Raw genomic sequence first — 26,729 nt, 5'->3', positions numbered from 1 at the left:
GTCCTTACTGTATGACACAAACAGAGTAATCCATTATGGGACAGGGAGGTCATACAAGGCCTTTGGGAAAAAGAACAGCCAGCTCTGGGTCAGCAGAACAGCTCAGCCCACAGTTTGTCCTGGGGGGATCTTCAAAAAAGAGGTGAAGTGGGCCACAAGACAAATGAGTCATCCTGGAATCATACAATGCTTATTTCTGAGATTACATATAGAGTTTTCAAGCTTACATGATTTTCAAGCTGGGAAAGATGTAGCCATGGACTATTTTGTATGTTAATATCATCACAATAGTTAACAGGAACTACATTTTAAAGTGACTGGGGAATGTCAGAGTCATCTCAACAGTTTGTGATATTGAAGTGCTTCATCTAAATGCTATCTTTTTCACTAAGTGAAGTCAGGTTCCTTTGCGCATTTTTTGCTTGATTTATTCTCCAGCTTTATTAATAATTATACAGTTTATGAGCGCTAACACACAGTATGTAATTTCTGAGAGATAAGCAACAATTAAAATCTGATTCTACTTGCTGTAGAGGATTTTAAAATTCCTCTGACCTCTATCTGTTAATCAAGTGACCATTGCTTGAAATGCAGTTCTTGGTATGTTCATAAGTCAACTTTAGACAGAAGCTTGTAACAGAGGCAATAAGTAGGATGGATCTTTAAATAATCAACAAGTAAGCTTAAAGCATTAGAAGTAAGAATGTCTAGGAAGGGAAGAGAGAAGGGTCCATATTCTGGACTCAAGTTGATAATGTGAGTTATCACAAGTGGTCTGAGCTAGATATTTCAGAGGGGATGGTCACATCTTAAACTGCCAGTTATACAGATCCCTAAATAGGGCAGCGCTCAATCCGTTTCCTGTGAAGGACTAATTCAGACTCATACTGACACTTTGGTTTCCTCTTCATTTCAGGAACGGCTGGTGCTTTCTGTCTTACCACGGTTTGTAGTCCTGGAAATGATCAATGATATGAGCACCGTAGAAGGCGAACATTTGCAACATCAGTTTCATAAGATCTACATTCATCGTTATGAGAATGTCAGGTGAGTGGAGGAGCTTCTCTTTAACGTTTAATGTCTCAGATGCTGTGAAGTGTCTTTTGTTTGAGAGTTTCCCTTCTGTTGCTTTATCCATTCATAAATTAGAAAATTAGCATACCCCTGTTTAAGTGCTGAGCAGATAAGCACTTTAGTGGCTTCTTTACTCATCAGGATGACTGGATGTCTTTGCCATGGCAAGACCCATTTGAACTGAACACTGGGGGCTGGACCATTTATATATTTTTTCACTTTATTTAAGTGGTCAGGGTTGCATAGAAAGGGGAGCCCTGTCTGCATGTGAACACATATTCTGCCACAACAATCTGCAAAGACATGGACATGTCATGTGGCTTCTCTGTTTAGTAGCCATTTTCATTCAATCATCCTTGTTATAATTTTCCTAATTCCATTTCCTTTTTTATTCCTCTATCTAAAGTTTATCTCTCTTGAAATTAGTCAGTGGGAAGGTGATAGTTATCCTACGAGCTGCTACTCATGCTAATAAGTCCTCCATGATGTTACAGAATCTCTGATTTTATTGTGGTTCCTGATCATCAGAATATTTAGCTAAGCCAATAAAATTTTACATAAGTTTGTCACAAACCACAAGGACAAATGACTAACAAATGACAAGCATCCTTGGATATGATGAGACATGGTTTGCTAGGAAAACATGTCTTTTGCCTTTTGATGAAACCCAAATATAAATTTGTCTGGACAAGTTTGAGAAACATCATTTGAACTTCTGCAAAAGAGCAAATTGATTATCTGTTTCTCCTGTAGCCTTATTAAATTTGTTGAAAGGTATCAAGGACCCTCACAAAAAGTTTGAATTGCACTAGATTAAAAAGTCTTCCATTACTCTTTTTAATTCTCAGATTAAGTGTTGCTGTGGAAGAATCGAAATAGGGAGAAGATGGCCCTTCTGGTTAAATAGAAAAGGGGTTTAGTCAGGGGTAAAAACTTTAAAGAGATTTATAATTAAAATTCTCTGTGCTTTGGAGTACAAATGCTAGGGACCAGATCTTTTCAAAACTGCATTTCACCCTATTTTTTCCTAAGTGTTGAGCACTGAACACTGCCTAAACCGATTGAATATGAATCCCTAAAATTAGTATTGTTAGGGTTTTTTGTTGCTTCGATAATGAAAACTGTAGAAATTAGTCATTTGAAATCATATTTCTGTCAAGTTAAGCTATCATTAATATTAATTTATTTTCAGGTAGTTTGGTGCTTTGCATTCCAATTTTGGTTTTTTCTCACTAGTAAAAATCTTACCCAGTTTATGAGACTCTTACTTTATCCTCACCCATACTCTTACCAGGCCACACTTTTGAAAATGAGTTGAATTATCATTGCTCATATTTTATTGTCATAGAATCATAGAATGGTTTGGCTTAGAAAGGACCTTTAAAGGTCATCTAGTCCAACCTCCCTGCAATGAGCACCTCATCATTACTATACTTATTATCGGTTACTTTGATGATTCTTGGACGTTGTCAAATAATGATCTCATTCAACACAAATAAAAGATCTTCAGCTATTCAGATTGTAACACCAGTTATTAGTTGACTGTGAAGTGTTAATGAGGTTCATTTGGACTATTTCCAGTCTGTGCCAGCACAATATGTGTCTTTTTGAATGTTACTAAATTTTAAAGTAGACGATGCTTTCCTTTCTTCATCTGCTAAGTACTGAGCTGTTAGTCAAGATGGTAGCTTGCACAACATGTGCTTTACTTGTGTGTGTGTGTGTGTTTCTCTATATTCACATGTGCTCGTTGTGGGCATAATGAACAGCCAAACTTGCATAGCTATAAAATTCACTGGCTGCTGAAAAATCAATTAGAGCTCTGTTTGCAACTAGTTTGTTTGATTAAGATCCTACCATAACTTCAGACACCCAGTCTGATGCACCTAAATTCAAAGTTTAAGCACACTGCACTCCCTGTGAAGTCAATGGAAAGAACAAGGTATTGTCCAAACAAAGATCCATAACTTAAATAGAGAGTATTGTATGTCTAGCTCAGGTACTTCTGTCAAGTCCCTAAAGTTAGATGCAATAAAGCTGGCCTGAGCCTGGTATATATCAAGACTGTCATGAATCTGTTGTCTTAGGATTTGGATCTTGTATGGCACATAGTTAAGTAAAGCCTGAAATAGCACTAAAAATTGAAATCACTGAGGTCAAACCCACTGTAAACAACAGCTATATATAAACCCATCCTCAAAGAGTACTGTCAGATGCTATAACAGACAGCTGAGTGCCAAATCTATCTGTTTATGCAGCCCTCTATATTATGGGTGCACAACGCTTCCATCTTCTCACTGATAAATGACGACAACTGCACTTATTAAGGCTTAACTATATCTTCCTGAATGATTTGAAAATCCAAAATTACATAACATATATTTTTCACAAAACCCTTTCTCATACTTGGTGGTATTTCTTTGGTTCCTTCGATATTTGTATTCAGTACACTAGAATCTCCAGAAGTGTAGCCCTAAGGTAGCATGACTTCAAAATGATCCTTCAGTAGCAAATTACTATAAGGTAAATTAACATATTCAGTCAGCAAAGGAAATAGGCTTCAATATTAATACATCTTATTTTTTTTTTTTAGTATTCTTTTTGCAGATGTTAAAGGATTCACCAACCTCTCCACAACTCTGTCAGCCCAGGAACTGGTCCGAATGCTGAATGAACTCTTTGCCAGATTTGATCGACTAGCACATGTGAGTTAAACACAATTAATTTGCAAAAAGATATGAAGTCAACTCTGTACTTTTGAGCTTCGGGAAATATCTTATGATTACTTTGAGCAATATTCATCCAGATTTTCCCCATTGGGCATCTATACAGATATAGAGGTTGGAAGACACTGACAAGTTTTTTTCAAAAAGGATGGCTTCCAATAGCCAGTGAAAGCTCAGATAGTCATTCCAACTTCATGTTTCTGCAGTGCTAGACCAAGAATGGCATGAAAACAGATCACATACCACAGTTTCTAAGGAAGTTTTGTAGTTCTGGTCCTTGCTGGATAATGATTTTTTTTTAAAGACTATAGTTTTATTTATACTTTTATTTTAAGAACTGAGGAAGGTTAAAAGACCTGTTCATTGAAAGGACTTCTAAACAGTCACCACAGTCATTGCAATGGTTGGTTTGCAATCTTTGGATTGGATTCTATTTAACTCAGCAACAAAATTAATTAAAAACTGCTGGGGAATTTGTTACCTTAGGCAAATTATTTGCTACTTGATTAGTAGTGCTTAGAAGAAGAGCAAAGCACAGAAATACAAGCAGAACATATGATCAGTTTTACTAGGCTTACATTTTCTTCTCTTCTTTGGCCAAAGTTTCATTTTATGTGACTATCTTTAGCTGTCAACACTTGAGCTGGCTAATAAAGTTGCTCGTGTAGGCATTGAAGTACATTTAATGGAGTTTAGCTTATAATTTATACAACCGAATGTAGGCACCTACTATGGGAAAACAGGAATTACAGTCTGAATGTCATTGACTTTGCTCTCTATTTACTATAAAAAGAGCCTATAGTGACTTGCTCTGATGTACAAATCTGCATCCCTCACTGATTTTTATGCATTTTTATGCAGGGCTATGGAGTATTTGTGCAAATATGACACAAGCATCAGTAAAACTCTTGGTGTCTTCTCAGCTTGTAAATTCAAGTCAAGACAGGCAAGACTTCTGTAATTATTCAAAGCTCTTTGGAGTCAGCTATTTTTATCTCAAATATCAATGTGATTTCTCATGTACAAAGTGATGCCATAACCTGTATGCCATTGCCCGGACACTGGTAAATTGGTAAATGCAATAAGGTCAACCTACAATATTTGTTTCTCAAACAAAATAATCCCATTAACTCTGATCTACATTAACAAGCAAGCAGGGTGAAAGAAATTACCTCAGTCCTGCCTTTTAGAAAGCTTATAGGAGTAATGTTTGCTGCTGTATATCTTGACTAAAATAACTACCCGAACTGAAGGTACATATTTTAAACCAAATTAAATGTATGAATGTCACAGAAGTATTTTAGGCAGAATATGTACACAGTGTAAATTATAGCCTTGCTTTACATTTCAGTTTTTCCTAACATTCTTGGTAGAAGAGATTATTTTTTTCATGAAAATTAAGCATATTTTTGACATTCAATAAACTATATTTAACCAATAGATATTTTGTATAGAATTACTAGATCCAATAAAGGAGTTAAAAACAAAGAAGGCATTTACATCTAAAAGTGTAATCCAGAGAATTTCCTCTCACTTGCCACTTTACCCTGAAAAAAACTCCCTGCTTGGTTTTAATATTTTATAGGAACTGAAAATTTTACATCTTTAAAGGCCCAGGAGTTTCCCCCTTCTCTGTGATTTGTCACACATGTCGTACTCTAGAAATCCTTCTGTCACAGTCCTAAACTGAAAAATCTTCGTGAAGAACACTGAATGTGCGCACATAGGAGTGGATATCCCAAAAATGTAGGTGCATTTATTTTAAAGAAACAGTAACAAATATGCCAGTTTATCTAACATAGCCAAGAAGTTAATTTCTTACTCAGAAATTTTCAGAGTTTGAGATGAAAGAACTCTGCACGCAAAACTTCATCATCAGGACAGTCACCCCTCAGGTGAATGTTCCAGTCACTAAACTCAAGACTTCAGGCTCTTTTGTGCATCTTCTTTCCTAGTCTGTGAATTTGCTTTTATCTTCCACACATCGTTGACTAGACTAATCCAGTTGTTTAAAACAATCCACTGAAAGGTGGAAGATGCAGGGAAGAATCACCAAAGAAATTGAACAGATTAGACAACAAATATTAGAGTCATTTAACTATGACTAATTAGAATTAATTACAAAGAAAGGCATTTTGATTGTGTTCCTTGGTTTTGGCTTCTGATACTTGGATGTCATGACACCTGCCTGATGTTCTGATGATAGAGATGCCCAACAGCCCTACAGAGGAACAGGAGCTCTACTTGGCTTTTGGTGTTTCTGTCTAACCCAAGAAGGGACCAGTTGCCCAAAATATAAGGGTCTAAATCCTGTGTTGGACTTAATGTTTGCCTTCGGGAAATTTTGGAAGTGGACACTGACCAGAATTTTAAGGACTTGTGGTTTACATGGAGCCATCAACATACCCAGCTGATACTGTGTGAAGCTTTCACACCTGGTAAAGGTTTCTCTTTTGGAAAAATGCCCCATTTTCACCTGAAGTTTCCAAGATATGGAGAAATACTTGTGTATCATGGGAGTGTACTCCAGTGCCTTAGCATTCTCACTGTTAATTCGGCATGGCTTGATTCTCATTTGATTCTTTCTGACTTTGAATTACGTCCCTTGATTCCTGCTGTGACCTATTTTTCCCAGACAAGAGAGCTACCTTGTAGCCACTGATTTTCTCCAGGAATAGATTTGTGTGCTTTGATCAAGCCACTTTTCAGGTTTGCTCTTAATAAAAGAAATAGATCAAGCACATTGTAAAGCTTTTTTCTTTGTAAAATTATTTTGGACCCCTCACATTTTACAGAATTTCTTTAAAGACATAGGTACTAGCACTGAAAGCAGACTTTCTGGACCAACCCCAACTAGTGTGGTAGAGACAGATCATCACTGTTCCTCCTGTACCCTCTTTCCTTGATCACATGTTTCTGAATGTACAGTGAAGACATTATTGTACTGAAACATATTGTTTTGTTCAGTCTTATTCCTTCTGCAAATGTTATTAGCAATGGATTCATAATTGCCTGTAAGTCCTTGACAGTCTTTTTGGAAAGTGGCCCTTTTGAAACCTCCCTAGAGGGATCTTCCACTAATGAGGATTACACATCCACATCTAGATTCCAGATCTATCACTTATCTAGTTCTTAATCAGCTTAACTAGAGTCATCATAACTCTTTAAAATAGACACTGTTGCTCAAACTCTTGGGTTTTGCTAAGAATTATCATCAGAGGTCAACTGCAGAAAGCTTGAGGCAGTTTCTTTAGTTTTTAAGGAAAACCCTTATAAATCCCTATTTACTTCTACATAAAATACTATTGTATAATCTCATATAAAGGATTGTTTGATCTGATCTATCTTCTTATATAAATCATATAATATTAAAGAAGACACTACGGCACAACATACTAAATAATGTAATCTAGCTTAGTTTCTTGTTTCTCGTATTCAGCTTTCCTTTTTCTTGTGCAATGCAGAAGCAACAAGAGCTCGGGGGTTTTTCTGAATCTTCAGTTGGTTTCTTCAAGTATTATGGCATATGTTGATGCATATAATTAATAACAGAAAATTCCATAATATCGGTATCATTACCACAGAACACTCTGAATAAAAATTAGAACTCAGTTCCATATTTCATATAAGAAATATTATGTTATATACGGATACATCCCCTTTCTAATCACTCTTGATATTTGTGAAAGACTGATACTTACTAAATATAAAAGTAATAAGAGGAAAGGAAGAATAAAAAAAAATATTTCCTTATATATCAATCTACTGAAAGGCCTAAACAGAAATTGATACTAATATTTTCTTTTTGCAAAAATTTTGAGGAGAGAAGGGAAATAAGATGGCATTTGATAAGATACTTAACCCTAAAAAAGGTCCTGATTTGATGAAATAATAGTTATTTTTGTTGTTCGTTCTCCCCTGCCTTCTCAGCAGTACTAGATGTCAGCCGACACTATGATTCAAATTGTTTGTTTTATTTCTAAATGTACCAACACTGTGTGTAGATTCAGTTTCAGATATGACAAAGAGGAAAGAGTAAAACGAGAGGAGCAGACATCTGTAAGGTTTGTCGCAACAGCAGCTGAAATGTAGTCCTGCATCACTGAGACCTAAAGGTGAAACCAAACCACAACATTTTAATTTAGACACACACACAAAGATGAACACACAGGGAGCCCTAGGTTTGAGTCTGGGCCCATCTTTAATGTGATGCACTGATGCACAGAAATCTTCTCTGAAAGATTAAAATCCGTAGTTTTAATGTAAGAACACAATGGCTGGCCTGTAAGACACTTCACCTCTTTACAGTCTCATCAGCTCTCATGTGATAACCAGAATACTAGTGCTTCTTACTCAATGAATGGAAAATTCATGCTTTAATATGAGTGTTTTTTTCTCTTTCTGTCACTAGCCTGGTGTTTGCAAGAGAGTCATTTTTGTAATGTGAATCACAGGTTGCTTTCAACAATTAAAGAAGTGTCTAATTTTTTTTATTTTTTATTTTCTAAGAGAGGTGGTCTCTTTCTGCAACCTTGGTTAACTTCTTTCTTGGGAGACGGCAGACAACCTGCCAGAAATTCCTCTAACGGTGTATTTATTGCCAGTCTTAGTTGTGACCAGCATTTCCAGGGATGGAAACCAGCCTAACTAGAAAGCTTCACAAAAACACGTCATGGTATTGCCCCAGTACATTACCTGCACCTGCAAGAAGAGCGTGTTAAAGGCTGTTTTGTCTCCTCAGTAAATACACTCTTGTTGCAGTGTTTTGTTGTGCCCTGCCACATTTAACCTCTGAGCCAGCAGTGCTTTGTTCTTTTGTGAAGTAATCTTCAAGAACATAAGCCACAGGACTCTAGAGGCTCCCTAAAAAACCCTCTTTGCTTAAACATACATGCCAGTAAATAAAGGTGAGAATTTATTCATAAGTATATGCTTGAGGTACTGTGTTAAGAAGCAGACTTAACTGGATTATAAGTGTGCATATGTGATATTTAGTTAATTCTAAGGACATTGTACAAACTTATAGTAATGTGAGGAAGTGAATGCTCTTTTTGCAGTGTTTAATTCTAGGCTGTTTTCCCTCCTCATCAGTGTCAATAATTAATTGCCTAGTATTAGTGAATAAACAACACTGTTAAAAAATGTTCTTACTAAAGTTATAGTATTAATATTTCAGTTACTGAAGAGCCCAGTAAAACATCAAAAGACCTCCACAGTCAAATAAAAGCCCAGTCCACAAAATACTTTTAGAAGTGATAGTCTGCAGGCATTTTATGAAAAATGCCAGATGAAAATGAGAGATTAAATTAAATTTCAGATTCAGAATTTCTCAGTGATTTAGGAACCAAGAGTTATGTAAATCCAAACCTAAGGAAAAACAAACAAACGAACAAAACAAAACAAAAAAACTTTATGGCCTAAATTGGAATTTGAATGAGATTTAGCTTCACAAGTATATTCTTGAGAAATGTCTACCTCATGTTTTATGTATATGCAGTCCTAGAAATTCCTAAGGGGCAGAATTTCCATGCAGAACTGCTCCTGCCTTAGCAGGAAAATAACACACCTTGAATCTTTCTAACAGGGATTTCTGTGCCTAAAAACACTAAAAACACTTATGGCATAATCTACTATTTAACAGCAGCTGGTGAGGACGGTTGTTCACCACACACAACAGCCACAGCTGTTTTTCTTCCACAGAATGTCAAGGAGCACAAGTGTTGATATAATATACCTAGAAAACTCAGGCAAGAAGGTGCCTCAGTTCCTTCTGCAACATGGGAGGCCTCAAACTCATCTTTTATTTCAGCCTGGAGAAGTCCTAACCACCCTGTTATAGCTATTCTAGAAAGAAGAAAGCATTCCTTATGTGATCTGTTAAACTAAATAAAAACAATTTAATATGGGGTTATATTTAAGTATTACTTGGCCCAGGCAGAGAATGAAATATTGCCACATTTTCCCTTTCTGTGTATAAAAAACAGAAGCAGTCCTTGCAACTGTGACCCAAATCGCATCCTGCTTTCTGCCCCTATCACCAGACTTGAGAACGTCCCTTCAACTGGCACTGTCAAGGTCCCAGCTCTGTTTTCCAAAGCAACAGAGCTGCAATAAGAGGAATTTGGATGCATCTCTCTCCAGCCAAAACCCCAAAACAGCCTGCTGATTAAGAGCTTTGGCCTAGACCTCACTCATGCTGGGAAAAGCCTTTTATCTGAGTTTCCTATACCTTTGGCAAGTGTTTCAGGAACTGAGCTATTGTACACAAAGGCCAAGTCTGTGCCACCCCCTGCTCTGGCTGCCTTTTAAAAGGAGATTTATGTCTATGATCTCTTTGTTCTGCAGTTCAGCCCCAGTAATTTCTCATCCACAGTGTTCTAAATTTTTAGCATAAAATCATAAAAATTGTAAGTGTGGACTTTTCTGTGGGCTGTTCACTGGCCTATGGGATTCCCTTCAAAAACAGGTGAAGTGATCAATTCACCACAGGCAGAATTGAAAAAGTGGCATAATTTCTAACACGCAGTTGCTTTTTTTTTTTCCTTTTGTCATAAATTTAAGCCAAGGAAATAACAAACACTAATGAAATTTCTGACTGTGTCTTTCAGTAACTTGATATTTCAGCAACTCATTTCTTCAGCTTCCTTTCCAGTCACTGAGTGTATTTAATAGGCTTAAATATAAATAATTCACACGTATAAGGTAATTATTTATGAAAAATCTGCATATTTTCTTTTGCTCTGGATTAAGGTGATTTGGAAAAAGATTTTTAATCAACTGCTACTGAATTAATCTAGAATTATTATTAGTAATAACTGAGTGTTTGAGTTTGCTCAATATCCCCAGGCAAAATTTCTACTGATTTAAATTGATCTAGGTAGAATCAGGCCCCTTAATCTTTCACTTGTAGCAAATGAGAAGCTGCAAATAAAGAGAAAAAAAAAGCTCCTATTTGTGACATGCTGAGAAATTAATTGATACCTTCAGTAAATGTCATTAATGAGTAAGTATGGGGAGGGATGTGAGGGTGATGGATACTGATATGAATGTCTGTATAATATCAGCTCTCATTCACATGCCCAAGGACAACTTCTGGAATTGCTTATGAGAAGATGAATTAATAAAATAAACAGGCAATCATAACAGCCTCATGACAGTGTAAGGATTTAACACTGTAGTGTACTACCTGCTGCATCAAAATTCCTCTATGGCTATTTTATATTATTTAAATAATTTACTTATTTTACAGTTTCTTCATGCATGTTTATATTTTTCATTCATTTTCATTTAACATCAACTTGCACCTGTTATATATCATTGTGGCGAGATGGTTTTACGAAGTGGGCTTGAGCTCTAGAGTGTGAGGAAAATCTTGACTGCTATTTTTACCATTTTATACCACTGAGAAATAGGTAAGCCCTTACAAAACTCCATCTCCTATTTACAACTACAGCATGGCTGCCCACATTAGCTATGAATCTAACCTTAACGTACTAATAAAAACAGCCTGACAAAGCACCTAGTCTAAACTGTAGATGTGATTAAACTACAGTTATCAGAGGGAATCTCAGGAGCCCACACAACCCTCCTCTGCCAAAGGCAAATACCATTAGTCCTCTGTCCTTTCAGGCAGTTGTCGAATCATCTTCTTCTAGCTGAAACTTTTACAGTGATGAGAAATTCACAGTTTACTTTTGAAATAGGTATGATGGGAATAATAAGGGAAGAATAGAAGGCTAAGGGCAATATAGTCAGACTGTGATACAGTCCATGTTTAACAGTCATAATTATTTGACTAAGAGGAAAAATAAAGAAGATGCGGAGTTATTGAAATGCTCCCTGTGGCTTCTGGTGCTAATAGAGACACCCTGCCCGGTCCTTGCACCATTCCAGAGGGACACACATTATACCTTATGTCGTGTCTATTAGTCCTGCATGGGTGCCTCATGTACTCAGCGGTCTTACCAACGCACTGTAAGATTTTTTGTGTTGAGAACTGAACTGAATCCCAGCCAGCTGCTCTGTCTGTGAGCTGAATCAGTCCCTCAGCTTCACTGACTGTGTTACCTGGCTTTCCTTTGTAATGGCAACCTTGACTGACATATGGACACCTATATATAGTTATCTCCACTTGGATATCTCACCCTATAGATGACTTACTGAGCTTTGGGAAATGAGTGTAAAGATGATGTATCATGACAAGAAAAAGTACAAATTCCTGTGCAACTGAAAGGATTTCCTGTGTCACACACACAGACACACAGGTTTGCTTACATTGAACCCTCATTAGCAGCTCTTGTTATGCATTAAGATCCTTCCTTCTTATTATTATCAAAATCACATCTTTTTGAAGTGGTCTGCTTTGTTCTGATTTTCAGCAAAAGATCAGACATGCAGCCAGGTGACAGAGGTCTCATCTGACTTTAATGGAATCAGCACTTCAGCCAGTATAAATGAATCATTAAGAACTAAACAGCTGAGGTTGTTTTCTTTTGCAGACTACGTTCTGTAACTGTGCTGAATTAGATGCTCACTTAATAGGGGATTCTCACATCGTCAGATAGGAAGGTAATGACAGGTGCAAGACCACTTGATAAACGTAAAAAGTAAATTATAGTACTAAAATATGATAATATGATATGAAAATATAATATGAAAATATGATAATAAAATACTACTTGAGGCATGTTTCTTCCTTTCTTTTCCCTTTCCTTTCCTTTCCTTTCCTTTCCTTTCCTTTCCTTTCCTTTCCTTTCCTTTCCTTTCCTTTCCTTTCCTTTCCTTTCCTTTCCTTTCCTTTCCTTTCCTTTCCTTCCCTTCCCTTCCCTTCCCTTCCCTTCCCTTCCCTTCCCTTCCCTTCCCTTCCCTTCCCTTCCCTTCCCTTCCCTTCCCTTCCCTTCCCTTCCCTTCCCTTCCCTTCCCTTCCCTTCCCTTCCCTTCCCTTCCCTTCCCTTTCTTCCTTTCCTGTAAATTGACTGGTTTTCCCTTTTTTCCTGTATTTTACTATGAGATTTTCAGTTGTGGTGTATTTGTAGTGAGTCTGAATGGAGTTAAAGTTCTGCCTTTTGCTTTACTCCACCTCAGACCAATATGGCATTGCAAATTCTCCTTTTACTTTGGCAATTAGAATATGAATCAATTGAATGACGCTATTAGAAAAGCCAAAGAACTTCAGAGTCTGTTTTATAGTACCTTTATCTCTGCCTTTTGTCTAACCAGGGAACACAAAGAGAAGCTTAAGGAAGCCCATTAAAAGATGGAAAATCTACAAAAAAAAAAAAGTAGATGGAAAGTATGGCAAAATAAAATCTCTAATTCTTTCAGTTGAGGAGGAAGCATGTCAAAAACTAATATTTTGGTAGATTTTAGGATGTACTATTTCATTTGCAACAGTATGAAAAATACCTGATGTTCACTTCTGCGGGTCTGCAGGGGGGTTGAAGAGAAAGGGACAAGGAATGTGGAGAGTTACATATTAATTTAGACATTTTGGAAGCCTGACTTTAGTCTAGAATTTCCTTGTGAAACTTGGGCAACGAGGCATTGAGAGCCAGCAATGGTATTAGCTGAAGACTTAGTCAAAGCTTCAAACACAGTCAGCTCCTGCTGATGGTTTAAGAAGATTTCAGGGTGAATCAGCTTACTTTGGCCCTGTGCCCAGAGCAGATTTTTCCCTCACTGGCATGCTTAAAACTTCACTTGACTACTGCAAAAGCTTTGGGTACAAGTGTGTAGGTTCCCTTTGCCACTCTGGGATTTGTAAGGACTTGTCTGAGGTTGACTACAAAGCTTCCGTCTTCCTAGGCAAAATCTTGAACAGTAAGCTAGAGTCCCATTCATTTGGCCAGTACTCAATTCCTGAGGCACAGTCAGTGTTCACATTTGTTCCTATGTCCTACTTAGAGTTTTCTCTTCCCCAGTGGGTTCAGTGTATCCTTGCTCCCTTAATTAGTACAGCCTCCATCACAGGTTGCCAGAGAGAAAGAGAAAAGCTGAGATAAATACCATAGGCCAAATTTTTCAGCCATCTACTGAACTGGTTTTGCAAATCTTTATCCTGTCCTCCAGTAGTGACTGGTCTTCCTTTTAATGTTCTGCCATCACAGCCTTTGCTGATTAGGTGTTAACACTGTACTTATTATTTCAATGATTCTCCACCATAAAAATGCTTCCATGACTCAACTTGTAATACCTTTTGCCCAAAGACACTTGCAGCTCTGTCCTCAAATTATTATGGTCTCTATGCCTGTGCACTGATTGTCTCTTGTGAGGGCCAAGCCAGCAAAATACATAGGTCAAGTTTACAGCTAATCTCGGGCTGATTTGTTTTGCTTACCTGGGAACTGCAAAAGTTTCAGTAACTCGGGCACTTCTGCTCAACAGAAATGAATCTTCCAAAATAATGATCCAGTCGCAGAGTGATATGCTGTGTCAATCTATAACGATATTGCTAATATGTATTTAAGAAATTAAATTCAGTATTTTCTCATAGGCTAAAGGATGTCTCTAGCTGGATGTCAAATAAATGAAATTTCCGCACAGTGCAAGCCTAATAAAAGGCACCTTCTTTGATATCCTTGGCATGCAGATACTTGATCAGCTCCCATAGCTGTTGGAAATGCTTGAGTGTGGCAGTGGAAACTTTAGGTGGGAAGGAATTATCAGTGGGAGGGAAGAGGTTTTTAATTTCTTTCCAGTGTAAAAAGGGGACAGAAAGAATGCCCTGGAGCAATATAGTCTAAAATGAGTTATTCATTATCTCAGCTGGTGTTTCTGAATCCTTGGCCTAGCTTCCAGACTAACTCTGACAAAACCTTTCTCACCATCAGCAAGAACAACTCTGACTAACATAATACGAAAATCACTATATATTTTCTTTTACTGAAAATGTAAATGTACTTTATTGAAAAAGTGAAATAAATCAAGATTGTGCTAATCACAAGCAGGAAACACCCAGCACAAAACTTTTATTTTTCTTTTTTAGTCCTTTTTTAATGACTTTAACATTCATCTTAAAATTATGAAAACAAAACTGCAAATATTTTCTTCCTCTTTGGTACTTTTACATATAGGAACATCATTGTCTCAGAATAAAGATCCTGGGGGACTGTTACTACTGTGTGTCAGGGCTTCCAGAACCTCGTGAGGACCATGCACACTGCTGTGTTGAAATGGGGCTCAGCATGATCAAAACTATCAGGTAATGCCTTTTTTTTCCCCCTTCTTCTTCTTGTTTCATTGTTTCTGACTGTGTCCTGAACTTCTTATCTCAGAATGCTATTACTAGACAAGTAATTCCTACGGTGGTTCAGAGACCTCGGGATTATTGCTGTGAAAAGGGCAGGATTTTTTCCATCCACGTGATGCATGGGAACAGATAGTAAATGCATTTTATTAACCTGTGCTGCTTCAGAGCATGTAAAACAATAGCTGTGTGTGCATTACGAGTGACAGGTTTCGCAGCTCTTAACAGCTCTCAATTTGTACTGTTGTCATTTTAAAGAGGAGGCTGAGGAGAAGGATACTGAATTGCTTCCTATAATCCCATTAATAATAATTAAAAAAACCCAAAAAACACGACAATATGAACACTAAATAAACATATGTGTCAATACTTTAGCTTGGAAACTACCTCACAAACTCATAAGCACTAAGGTTTGCCAGATGAGTAAATTTTCCTTGTTAAATTAGATTGTTGCTTAAATGTTTTAATTAAAGGATGTGTTCATATGATGTAAATATAGTTGTTTTGCTGATAGATTATTGTAATTTGATGCAATCAGGATTAATAATAACAATGTTTCAGCAGTCCATGTATAGAGCTTATCCACTGATTTACTGTAACAGTGGCCAATGTCTAATTCTTCAAAAGAGGTTTTCTCCATCTTTTTATCCTCTGTATCAATGTTGCTCTGTACCCTTTCTCCAAATCCTTCTTCTGTTCCTGTCTTCCCTAAAACAGTGTTGTTTAATGGAAGCACTCTCCTCTTTCCATGGATGTTTTGCTGTCCAATCATCTCTTTGTCTGCTTCTTTTCCAGACTGCTTTCCTCCTTTAATCTGAGTGTCTCTCATTACCTAGATCAGACAGTTAATGTGTACTGCAGCTGCATTACTGCATCTTAATAGAGAAAGAATTTGACAAAAATTAATTAATGGAAAATGTAACTGAATAATGATTATGCGACAATGATCCCTAAGAAGGTTGGATTCAATTATCGCAGACTAAATCTTGCAAAAATTAATCAATATTTTGCTTCTGGAATCCCCACAGTGAAAGTGAAACATGAATTAGAGAACATACACAGATGAAAAAAGCTACCAGCATTGTTACAAATTCTTGGAGACATACATCAAATCATTTGCATTTGCTTGGTAATATAATCTGCAGTGAACCCATTGTAAGTCTTTTTTCTTCTAAGATAGTATATTTATCTGAATCTCGTTACACATGTGAAATCTCTAACACCCCAGTGCCTTTTTATAAACTGGGTCTCAAAGGTGGTAATCCAGTAGAAATAGTACCGTGGTTTTACCATCTTAAGTGACAGTTATATTTTGTGGGAACTGTGAAATTAAAATCCATTAGAACTTTGGTCATCCCAGGCTAATTCAGTTCAGACCACCTCCAATTTATTTGATAATCCCAGTATCTGAATTTCTGGCCATTCAGTGAGCATGACGTTTTCTCCAGGCTTTTCTGTTCAGACTATAGGAGCCTTATGTTACTTATCTTGATGTGCGCTCACAGAGTTTGCAGGGAGGATCAGTTCTTCCATGCGGTATTACTGATCACAGAATCACAGAACCACAGAATGGTTGGGGTTGGAAAAGACCTCTGGAAAATATCTAGTCCAACCCACCTGCTAAAGCAGGTTCACCAGAGCAGATCACACAGGAATGTGTCCAGGCTGGTTTTGATTGTCTCCAGAGAAGGAGACTCCACAGCCTCTCTGGGCAGCCTGTTCCAGGGCTCTGTCGCCCCCAAAATAAAGAGGTTTCTCCTCATATTCAGCTTGAACTTCTTGTATTTCAGTTTGTGCCCATAGTTCCTTATCCTGTCATTGGACAGCACTGAAAAGAGTCTAGCCCCATCTTCTTGACACCCACTCTTCAGATATTTATGAGCATAAATAAGATTCCCTCTCAGCCTTCTCTTCTCCAGGCTGAACAGACCCAGCTCTCTCAGTGTCTCCTCATAAGAAACTGTCCCATAATCATCTTTGTAGATCTCTGCTGGACTCTCCTAGTAGTTTCTTGTCATTCTCAAACTGAGGAGCCCAGAACTCAACATGCGGCCTCATGAGGGCAGAGTAGAGAGGGAGGAACAACCTCCTCGACCTGCTGGTCACACTCTTCCAAATGCACCCCAAGACACCATTGGTCTTCTTGGCCACAGGGACATTGTTGACTCATGGTTAACTTTTTGTCCACCAGGACTCCCAGGTCCTTCTTTGCAGTGCTGCTTTCCAGCAGGTCAGCCCCAAACCTGTACTGGTACGTGGGGTTGTTCCTCCCCAGGTGCAGGACCCTACACTTGCCTTTGTTGAACTTATGTCCCTCCCCGTCCAACTCTCCAGCCTGTCCAGACCACGCTGAATGGCAGCACAGCCTTCTGGTGTGTCAGCCACTCCTTCCAGTTTTGTATCATCAGGAAACTTGCTGAAGGTCCACTCTGTTCCTTCATCCAAGTTACTGACAAATAGGTTGAATAAAACTGGACCCAGTACTGACCCGTGAGGAACACCAGTAGCTACAGGCCTCCAACTGGACTCTGTGCTGTTGATCACATCCCTCTGAATTCTTCCATCCAGCCAGTTCTCAATCCATCTCGCTGTCCACTCATCTAACCCACATTTCCTGAGCTTACCTATGAGGATGTTATGAGAGACAGTGCCAAGAGCCTTGCTGAAGTCAAGGTAGATACCATCCGTTGCTGTTCCCTTATTTACCCAGCCAGTCATGCCTCATAGAAGGCCATTCTGTTGATTACATTTCACTCCACATTTCTGCGAGAATTTGAAGTTATCTACAGTCTGTTAATTAGAACTTAAATTAGTAGATATCTCTCACAATTAAAATGAGGAGAAAAAAAAAATAAAACAAAAACAAACACCAAAAAAATCCACTTCTTTAGAAAACTGAGTTTCTACTATATTGGTCACTGCAATATTCACCAGATGTAAAACCAGATCAAAATGATATTTTGATGATTATAACATTTTTTTACCTTCATCTTAACATTTCACAAAATAATAATTTTGTGTTTCCAAAATAATAGGGAGATGAATCAAGATACATGAAGCCATCATTTAGACTTCACAGTCTTAGACTTCACAGTTATATAGATGCACTCAAAACCTTCTTGCAAATCAGAGGATGTTTACAAACTTTCAGAAATTTCACTACTTATAAAACCTATGTAAACAGTTTTTTCTTCTCCCTCCTACAAAGCTATATCTTAGCTTTTAAATCTTAGCTATATTTTAGCTCTAGTGCTTAGCATAGTTTAAGCATCAGACATTAAAATATAAAATAGTATTTATGTTACAACATCCCACCTATAATTGGGATTTAGGCACCTAAATAATGGAGAGCAATCTAGTTACATTTACACCCCCTGATTCTTATACTGGCTTAAGCTCTTTAAGTAATTATTGTATAAAGAACTTTAAATTAGGTAGAACAGATTTCCTACCCAGGTCCTGCAAGATTCATGTTCTCTCTATCAACAACAGGTAGTTGGTAATGTTGCAAAGATCAGTACCAATGATTCTGGTGAGGTGTTGCCCCAAAATCTGCCATCTCAGGGTACCATTACTAGCTTTTCCCTCTAATCTTCTTGATGACTGCATGGTCAGCAGGAATTGAACAAGAACATCAAATCTATTCATTACACAAAACATAAAATGAATCTACATGGACAGATTGACTCACAAGGGACTTCTGAGTGTTTTAATACAGCTCATATTCATAAAGTGTTAATTTATTATTAACTAGGCCTCTACAACTTGATGTTGAGCTCATACACCAAGGATCTAGACTTGAGTCTTGCTGCTCTGCTCATCTCTTTGCAGATGTAAGGAACTGTTCAGAATGCAACAAAACAATCCAAGATCATTATTTTCTCTGTAGTGATTTTTGTCATCACTGTGTCTTGTTACAAATCTTATAAAAGTAAAGTTATTCTTGTAATTCCACTCTGTCTTCTTTTACTTTGCCCTCTAAAATGAGTCTGACAGAGATGGAGTTAATTTTCCACATAGCAGACTCAGCAACCATTGAGTACAATTGAAATACAACTTTCAGCCATAGGAAGGTTCCATGAAGCCTGATATTTACTCTAAAGCAAGGAACTTTGCCCCATCACATTTGTGTACGAGTAAGAATCTGGGCTCTGATTGTCTTGCAAAACCCATCTTTCTGTAAACTGTCTTTATCTGCAGTTAGAAATGCAAATTAAAATAAAAAGAAAAATATCTTTGCAAGGGTTCATTTATTCAGCTGTTTCTCATATCTTTTCACATACAGTGTAACTTTCTGTATTTTATTGTATTAATGTCTGTCTACAGTGGCAGTTGATAGAAATTAGATGCTAGTGGAATGTTTAGTCATCTGATGATAATGTCTCATTTTAGTGGTTATCATCCAAGTTAAATGAGTGTCAGCAATAACACAGAGGCAAACTAAATCTGCAGTTGTTCTTACCTATAAGAAAGAGCAACTATCTTATCTTTATCTTTATGTCTATATAGGGAGGGAAAGATTTGTAAGAATAAAGTGGCCATCAGCATTTCATTGCATGTTATTGAAATTCCAAGGCTGTGCTGGAGTGCCAGCTGGATGGGATTATGGATGCTCTATACGATAAATTCAAGATGGGGTTATCTATTTGCTGACAGTCATATATGGAACATGAGCTTAAGACCTAACAAAACAATGAGGATAGATTTGGTGAGAATGATAGAATCATTTTGGTTGGAAGAGACCCTTAAGATCATCAGGTCCAACCATAACCTCTCGCACTAAACCATGTCCCTAAGAACTTCATCTACACATCTTTTAAACGCCTCCAGGGATGGTGACTCAATCACTTCCCTGGACAGCCTGTTCCAATGCCTGACAACATTTGCAGTGAAGAAATTTTTCCTTATATCCAATCTGAACCTTCCCTGGCACAATTCACGGCCATTTCCTCTTGTCCTATCAAAGACAATCATTTCTTCAATTATGTTAAATGGATATAAAATACATAACAGAAAGATACAGAATATAAAAGTAAGCTGAACTGAGATAATTTCTAAATCTCACATTATGCTCCAGATAGAAATTAACATGCTTGTTCATTGGGCTTTTCCATTCTTTAGGTTGGGCTGTGAGAAGAGGAATACCTATGTAGAGCATAGTGAGGAAAGTTCAGAGAGGAAATGAGGTAAAGGAGGAGAGGAGGAAGGGTGACAAAAAGTGGAAGCAGAGGAAGGACTGTGGAAAGAGGCAAATGAAATAATCATAAACAAGAGGAGAGAGTACTTCGAAAGTGTAAATTATAGAGCACAGTCTATCAATGTCAGGACTGAGATGAGAATAAAGAATCTTGTGGTGGCCTCATATTAAAAAGCTTGTTAAACATATTTATAAGAGTACAGGGAAAAGTCACAAAAATACCTTGTGAGGCGGAAGTGCCTTTAAAATAATAGAATTGAGAAGCTTGATGTTTTTAGCTGAGAAAAAAAAAAAAAAGACTGAGAACCTATTTTGTAGCAGCACATAAAAAATGTTATGGGTAGAAAAATATGTATTTACAAATGGGCAATGGTATTACTAAGAGAAGTGATGGCTTTTCTGTCCCTCGCTGTTTTCAGATCAAAACTGAATTTCTTCCTAGAGTAAATACTTCCATCAGGCACAAGTTACTGGAATATAAACAAACACAAGTGGCTAAAATGTATCAGCCCATGTGGCACAGGGTATCATGGTGGACAATGTAACCATCCCTTCAGCTCTTCAGCTTGGGACACAGCAGCAGTCTAAGGGCCAGGAGGTGCCTCCAAGGGTTAAAGACTGCTGCTTTCACCACCACCTTCTCATATGTCCTTATTGCTAAAATCCCTGTGGCTGGACAGAGAGCAGGGAGAGAGATTCTGTGAGGTCCGTCTCCTTAAGGTCTCACTCACATGGTATAACGTCGGAAATCCAACAACAATCCACATAAGAGTGGAAATTCAAACAAACCTTTATGCTGGTATATTTGTTTGGTCATCTCTTGGATTATGTCCCACTAAAATACCAGCTGAAAGAGTAATTATTATGACAGAGAAGGTAGTCCCAGCATAAAATACAAGCTAAACTCCAGACATTGGATAACAGTTTGTTGTCATTAAAATTCTGCAATTAACTACTAATATTAACACCAGTTCATGAGAGAGGGGGGAAAAAAAAAACAAAACACACAAACAAACAAAAAACCAAACAAACAAACCAAAACAAACCAAACCAAACCAAACCAAAAAACAAAACATCGAGCGGAAACAAAAACTCACCACTGCTATTTTACATTATCTCAGTGACTGACCTGGCAGTTTTCGTGCCTTTTGCAGGAAAAACAGCTTTTAACTTCTTCTGTTGGATGTTAAAAAATAAACATATATATACATATATATATATATATATATATGAAGTGATCAATGCTTGTTAAAGCAGTTACTTAAGCAGTGAAACAGCCAGGAATTGCTTTCATATTCTACAATTAATGAATCGTTCTCTAATTATATAATTATATAAAACTAGAATTGATCCAGTTCAGGATTTCTTCCACAGATTATTTCTTGTATATCGTACAAGACTCAGCCTATGTTACACAAGCTATGATTTACAGAAGACAAAATGATGCTTCACAAAACCAAAACCTATTGCTTGCCTTCTGTGTGATGGTGGAAGGGGCACTGCAGGATATTCACAAGTTCAACCAGAACTTTTTAGACAGGCCACAGAGTGAAAGGTTTCACACTGAGACTTGATCACATTGTCACCTCCATGTGCCCATTTCAGCCACTGACCGTGAACAAATAGAGCATCAGGACAGTGTCTCTTTTCCCTGTTTGTGCTGTTGAGTGTCCATATAAATTGAACTGGGTAAAGATTAATAAGTTCTGAGACCTCTTTTCTTTGAATGTGCCACCAAATACAATCAAAGCTACATTGCTCAGATGGCATAGGAGTATAAATAATTGCATAGCTTTTTATAATATACTTTTCAAATTAAAATGCAGACTTGTGATAATATTGTTTGTAGTCCCTTGTGCTGTAATACTATTTCACTTTCCTGCCTCTCAGAGCAGACAGACATAGAAACAGGAATACAGCAGAGGCTTTACTTCGTCCATAAGCTATAGTATCCATCTGAACACAGAGCAAGTCAGTTATATTAATGATAAGTCTGATGATATGAAACTTCTCCAGATAATAGTTTCTGCTGACATTGGAATCCAGCTCTAATACTAAGGTAAACTCAACCAGAGTTTTTTAAACTGATCTCTTGGGATAATATCTACCTTAAATTGTAAATTCAGCGCTGTGTAAAGTCCACCTACAAAGTGCTATATCCTGTGAGTCATCGTACCTTAGCTGTATTCTTTGAACTGTTCAGTAGTTTAGTGCACCCTGTTACTTAGCTTTTAAAAATAATGGATGGCTCATGTGCAAGCATGATATAGTTCCCAGAATCACACTAGAAAAGGTCATTTACCTGAGTTCACCTACTATTCTTTAATGTCTGAACCAAAAAACATTTGAGCTCATTCAGGAAAATTCCACAAATCTGTTGCATCCAACCAAAAAGTTTTCCAGGTAATTGAACCTTAGGATCATAGGACACTTCAAGCTGGAGGGGCCTTCAGGAGATCACTAGTCCAACCTTTTGCTCAAAGCAGGCTCAGCTATGACCCTTATTTACTTCAAACAGAATACATACATTTTCCTATTACATCTGCATGAGGATAATAATGGTTGTGTCTTGATAGGTAAATTAAACAGCCTCAGGGAATAACAGCTGTCACCAAGAAAAAGTGACACCAACTGGCTAACCCCTTTCTTCTCAACTCTTTTTACCTCCAAAACCAGGCAGTTGCATTCAAACTGCCTACTGAAATTGTCTATGACATACATGAACTCCTGAACCTGGGAATAGGATGTGAGAGAGCTAGTTGGCCAGGAAAAAAAAAATCTGGGGCAGTTTTAAGTATTTCAAAATGTAACCAGAGCCTTGTAGAATTAAACTGGTGAGCACAGATGCATGTCACTGTCTGAACCCGCAAGGCATGAATTCTAGGACATTCCAATTTTTGGCAGCTACAGAAAAGGCTGAAAAGCAGATTTTTGACTTTTGGTTCATCTTCTACATGCAAATAGGAAAGCCTCCAAGTAGCAGCACAAAAATCAAATATCCATCAAAGAATGCTGGCCAGAAGGAAACACAAAGATCCAATTAAAATCAATAAAATTTTTATCACCGACTTGACTGAAATGAGATATGGCATGAATAGCATCAGTCACAACTGTCTCATCTTGGATAAGATATCAGACAGTTTGTGAGGTAAACAGGGTTTCTTTATAGATCACCAATAATGCAGCTTCATGCATGTGCCTTGTCAAAGTATTTGCAGAGAGCCTGTGAAACACTTGAAGCAAATACTATTATTATTATTTATGAGTTTTTTACTGAATAAATGAGAAGTACCCCTATTGATGAAGATGTTCCAGAGTTTTGAAGCTGTGATTTGTTTGTTTGGGGGGGGTTGTTTGTTTTGGTTTTGGTTTGTTTTGTTTTGTTTGTTTTTGTTTTGTTTGTTGGTTGGTTTGTTTGTTTTCCTATGGGAGTATATTAAAAAAGCCTCTTAAGATATGTGGCAGTCTGGCTGCTACAGAGATGGATTTGACCATGGTGAAGTCCCTTTCTCTATGTAATTCAAAAATCTGTTTCACTCCACATCATTCCAAATTTTAAGAAAAATAATAACTCCATGGGTTTTTTAAATACTAATCAAGCACCTCACTTTTCAACTACAACCATCTCTTCTTTATTCAATTTAAAGCATTATAACAAATGTTTGGTGAAAATTAATGTCTCCACAAACATGTTCTCAGCAGCTCTGATCTCAGTCTTGCTTTGCAAATAATAAAGCAGTGAGAGCAGCATTAGATCTCTGTTTTGCTTTGATTCGTGTTCTGGATAGGGCCTGTTTAAATATATCTTAGACTACCTGTGGCTCAATTCAGTCAGGTCCCCTCATGCAATTAGTTTCCTGACTATCCAAATATCCAGCACATTGCTGCAAAGGGCGAGTAAGAGGAAGATGTGAAGATGGGGGCTCTGCAGGTGCACCAGCACTGCAGCTGACAGAAAAACGGATCAACCCTCAAAGGATGCAGGCAGGTAGCCAAATCCTCCCTGACTGCAGGTGAGGAGCTGAGATCAAGTATCACCTGAGCAGCACACGGGAAGAGGTTGCTGGGAGGCTGTGAAAGACAACAGCTGAATCAAGGGGGATGAGACCTTGTTTAGAGTCTGCAGTGTCATGTAGGAGGCAGCGTGGACAGCACAGTTATGTGCAGTTTTGAACAAATGTAGAAGTCCTATGTGGCTGACTGAAGATGCTGAAGCCTTTTCAGGCCATCATCATATTTTTAAGACAAAGAGAATGCTAAAATTCAACAATCCATAGCGAACAGTCTTGAAACAGAAGGATGCATAGCTTAGTTGCACCATCATTTGTACTTGGTTTCTTCAATGAGATGTCTGTGTGTTCATTCCTGTATAAGGTACAAATACAAGGCCGTAAGTTATAGGAATAGAGTAGAGTAGAGTAGAGTAGAGTAGAATAGAATAGAATAGAATAGAATAGAATAGAATAGAATAGAATAGAATAGAATAGAATAGAATAGAATAGAATAGAATAGAATATTTCAGCTGGAAGGGATCTAGAACCATCATCTAGTCCAACTGCCTAACAAAATCAGGGCTGAGCAAAAGTCAAAGCATATTGTTAGGGACATTGACCAAATGCCTTTTGAATACTAACAGACTTGAGGCATCAACCACTTCTCCATGAAACCTCTTCCGATGTTTGACCACCCTCTTGGTAAAGAAATGCTTCCTAATGTCCAGTCCAGACCTCCTCTGGAACTGCTTTGAACCATTCCCACACATCCTGTTAGTGGATACCAGGGAGAAGAGCTCAGCACTTCCCTCTCCCCTTCCCCTCCTCAGGAAGCTGTAGAGAGCAATGAGGTCACCCCTCAGCATCCTCTTCTCCAAACTGGACAAGTCCAGAGTCCTTAGCCCCTCCTCAAAGGATATTCTTTCCAGCCCTTTCACCAGCTTTGTTGCCCTTTTCTGGACACATTCAAGGACTTTAACATTCTTCTTAAATTGTGGGGCCTGGAACTGCACACAGGCCTCAAGGTGAGGGCACACCAATGCTGAATACAGCAGGATAATCCCCTCTTTTGACCTGCTGGTCATGCTGGGTTTGATGTGCCCCAGGATGGGGTTTGCCCTCTCGGCTGCCAGGGCACACGCTTGTATGGAGCTGCTGTCAGTGAGCACCCCCAGATCCCTCTCTGCTCCCTAGCCACTCCTCTCCCACTTGTGCCTGGTGTTACCCCAGTATATAATCTAGTATTTGGACTCATTAAATTTCATGCCATCGATGATTGCCCAATTCTAGTATTTATCTAATGTTAAATACTAGTATTTATTAGCAATTAAATACAATAGTACTCAAAAATCTAAATTGGTCTAATAGTGTGTGTGTATATCTATACATAGAGAGAGAGATAATATATTGTGTGCATTTTTCAATGAAAAGTTTTTTTGCTTAATTATTCCTCCGGATCCAACTAGCTTTTTATTTCAAGATAAGGAAATCAGACAAAATGAGAAATAATTATCTTAGTCTGAACAAAAGAAAAAGGCAGACTGGGGAAACGATCCTGTGGAGAGTTGCATGATAATTCCTCTTACAGTTATAAGTGCTAGTTTAGTTATTTTTGTAGCATATTTATAACAAATCTTCAAAACATATTACAAATTGCAGTGTGGTTGCTTCTTTTAGCTGTTCTCACAACATTTAAGGCACCACTTCAGTGTGGAGGAATTGTTTCCATGTCTTGTCTTCCAGAGACAGGTGTTTGTTTAATTTTGATATTTCAAGCCCTCTTGCTTGCAAACCAATAAAGAATTTGTAGATGAAAACTCTAAAATCAGTGTCTCATAACACAGATAAATTCCTTCCCAAGGCTTTTTTTTTAATTTTATTATTAAATTTTAAATCACTTTCTTTTAGATACTTGAAATATATTAGCTTCCTGATATGAACAAATCTTCTGCAGTGGGGAAACAACTGCACTGGGACATACCATATGTTTTCTCCATGGTTGCAGGAAAGAGAAATAAAGATGAATTGCTTATTTTCAATTCCTCACATGTTTATATGACCAGTTGCTCTCCATTTTGAAACTCGTTTGTTTTTTTTCCCCAAACTGAATTGATGCCCCAATGCCACAATGAAAGGCCAACTGTTGAGTGCAGTGAGCAATTTACCCTTTTCTCCCCTGGAGAGGGCCTGTCAAGGTGATGACTGAGGCATTTGAGGCAATGGTAGTTAGCTTCAGAGTTGTGAAACAGAGCTGTTTATTCTTTTCCTGCTCTGTTGTGTGATCTTGCTGTGCTGCTATTGACTTTGGTGACCGTAGAACCAGGACTCTTGACAAAGAAACAGTAACCTTGTTTGCAGACCAACAGCAGCAACACGCTTTTCCTGTTCTGAGCATGCTATTCAAATATTAATGAACACTAGCTCTAAGAGTACTTCTGGTGCAAATAATTGTTGTCACACAGGCAGAACTGGAAAAGTGCTCTCTTTCTCACCCC

General features: G+C 37.8%; 1 protein-coding gene across 2 annotated transcripts in view; it reads left to right on the top strand.

Moving 5' to 3' along the window:
* The window catches only part of ADCY8 (adenylate cyclase 8), a 129,568-nt gene that overhangs the window by 51,349 nt on the left and 51,490 nt on the right, over positions 1–26,729 (top strand). For both annotated transcript variants that reach the window (XM_021298860.2, XM_065054417.1), the window contains exons 3-5: positions 917–1,047; positions 3,668–3,779; positions 14,873–15,000. In XM_021298860.2, coding sequence (XP_021154535.2) covers positions 917–1,047; positions 3,668–3,779; positions 14,873–15,000 — 371 coding nt within the window. The remainder of the gene's footprint in view (positions 1–916; positions 1,048–3,667; positions 3,780–14,872; positions 15,001–26,729) is intronic.

This window comes from Columba livia, chromosome 2 (genome assembly GCF_036013475.1).
Source record: "Columba livia isolate bColLiv1 breed racing homer chromosome 2, bColLiv1.pat.W.v2, whole genome shotgun sequence".
Taxonomy (NCBI): Eukaryota; Metazoa; Chordata; class Aves; order Columbiformes; family Columbidae; genus Columba; species Columba livia.
This window is presented reverse-complemented; position numbering and strand designations above follow the sequence as displayed.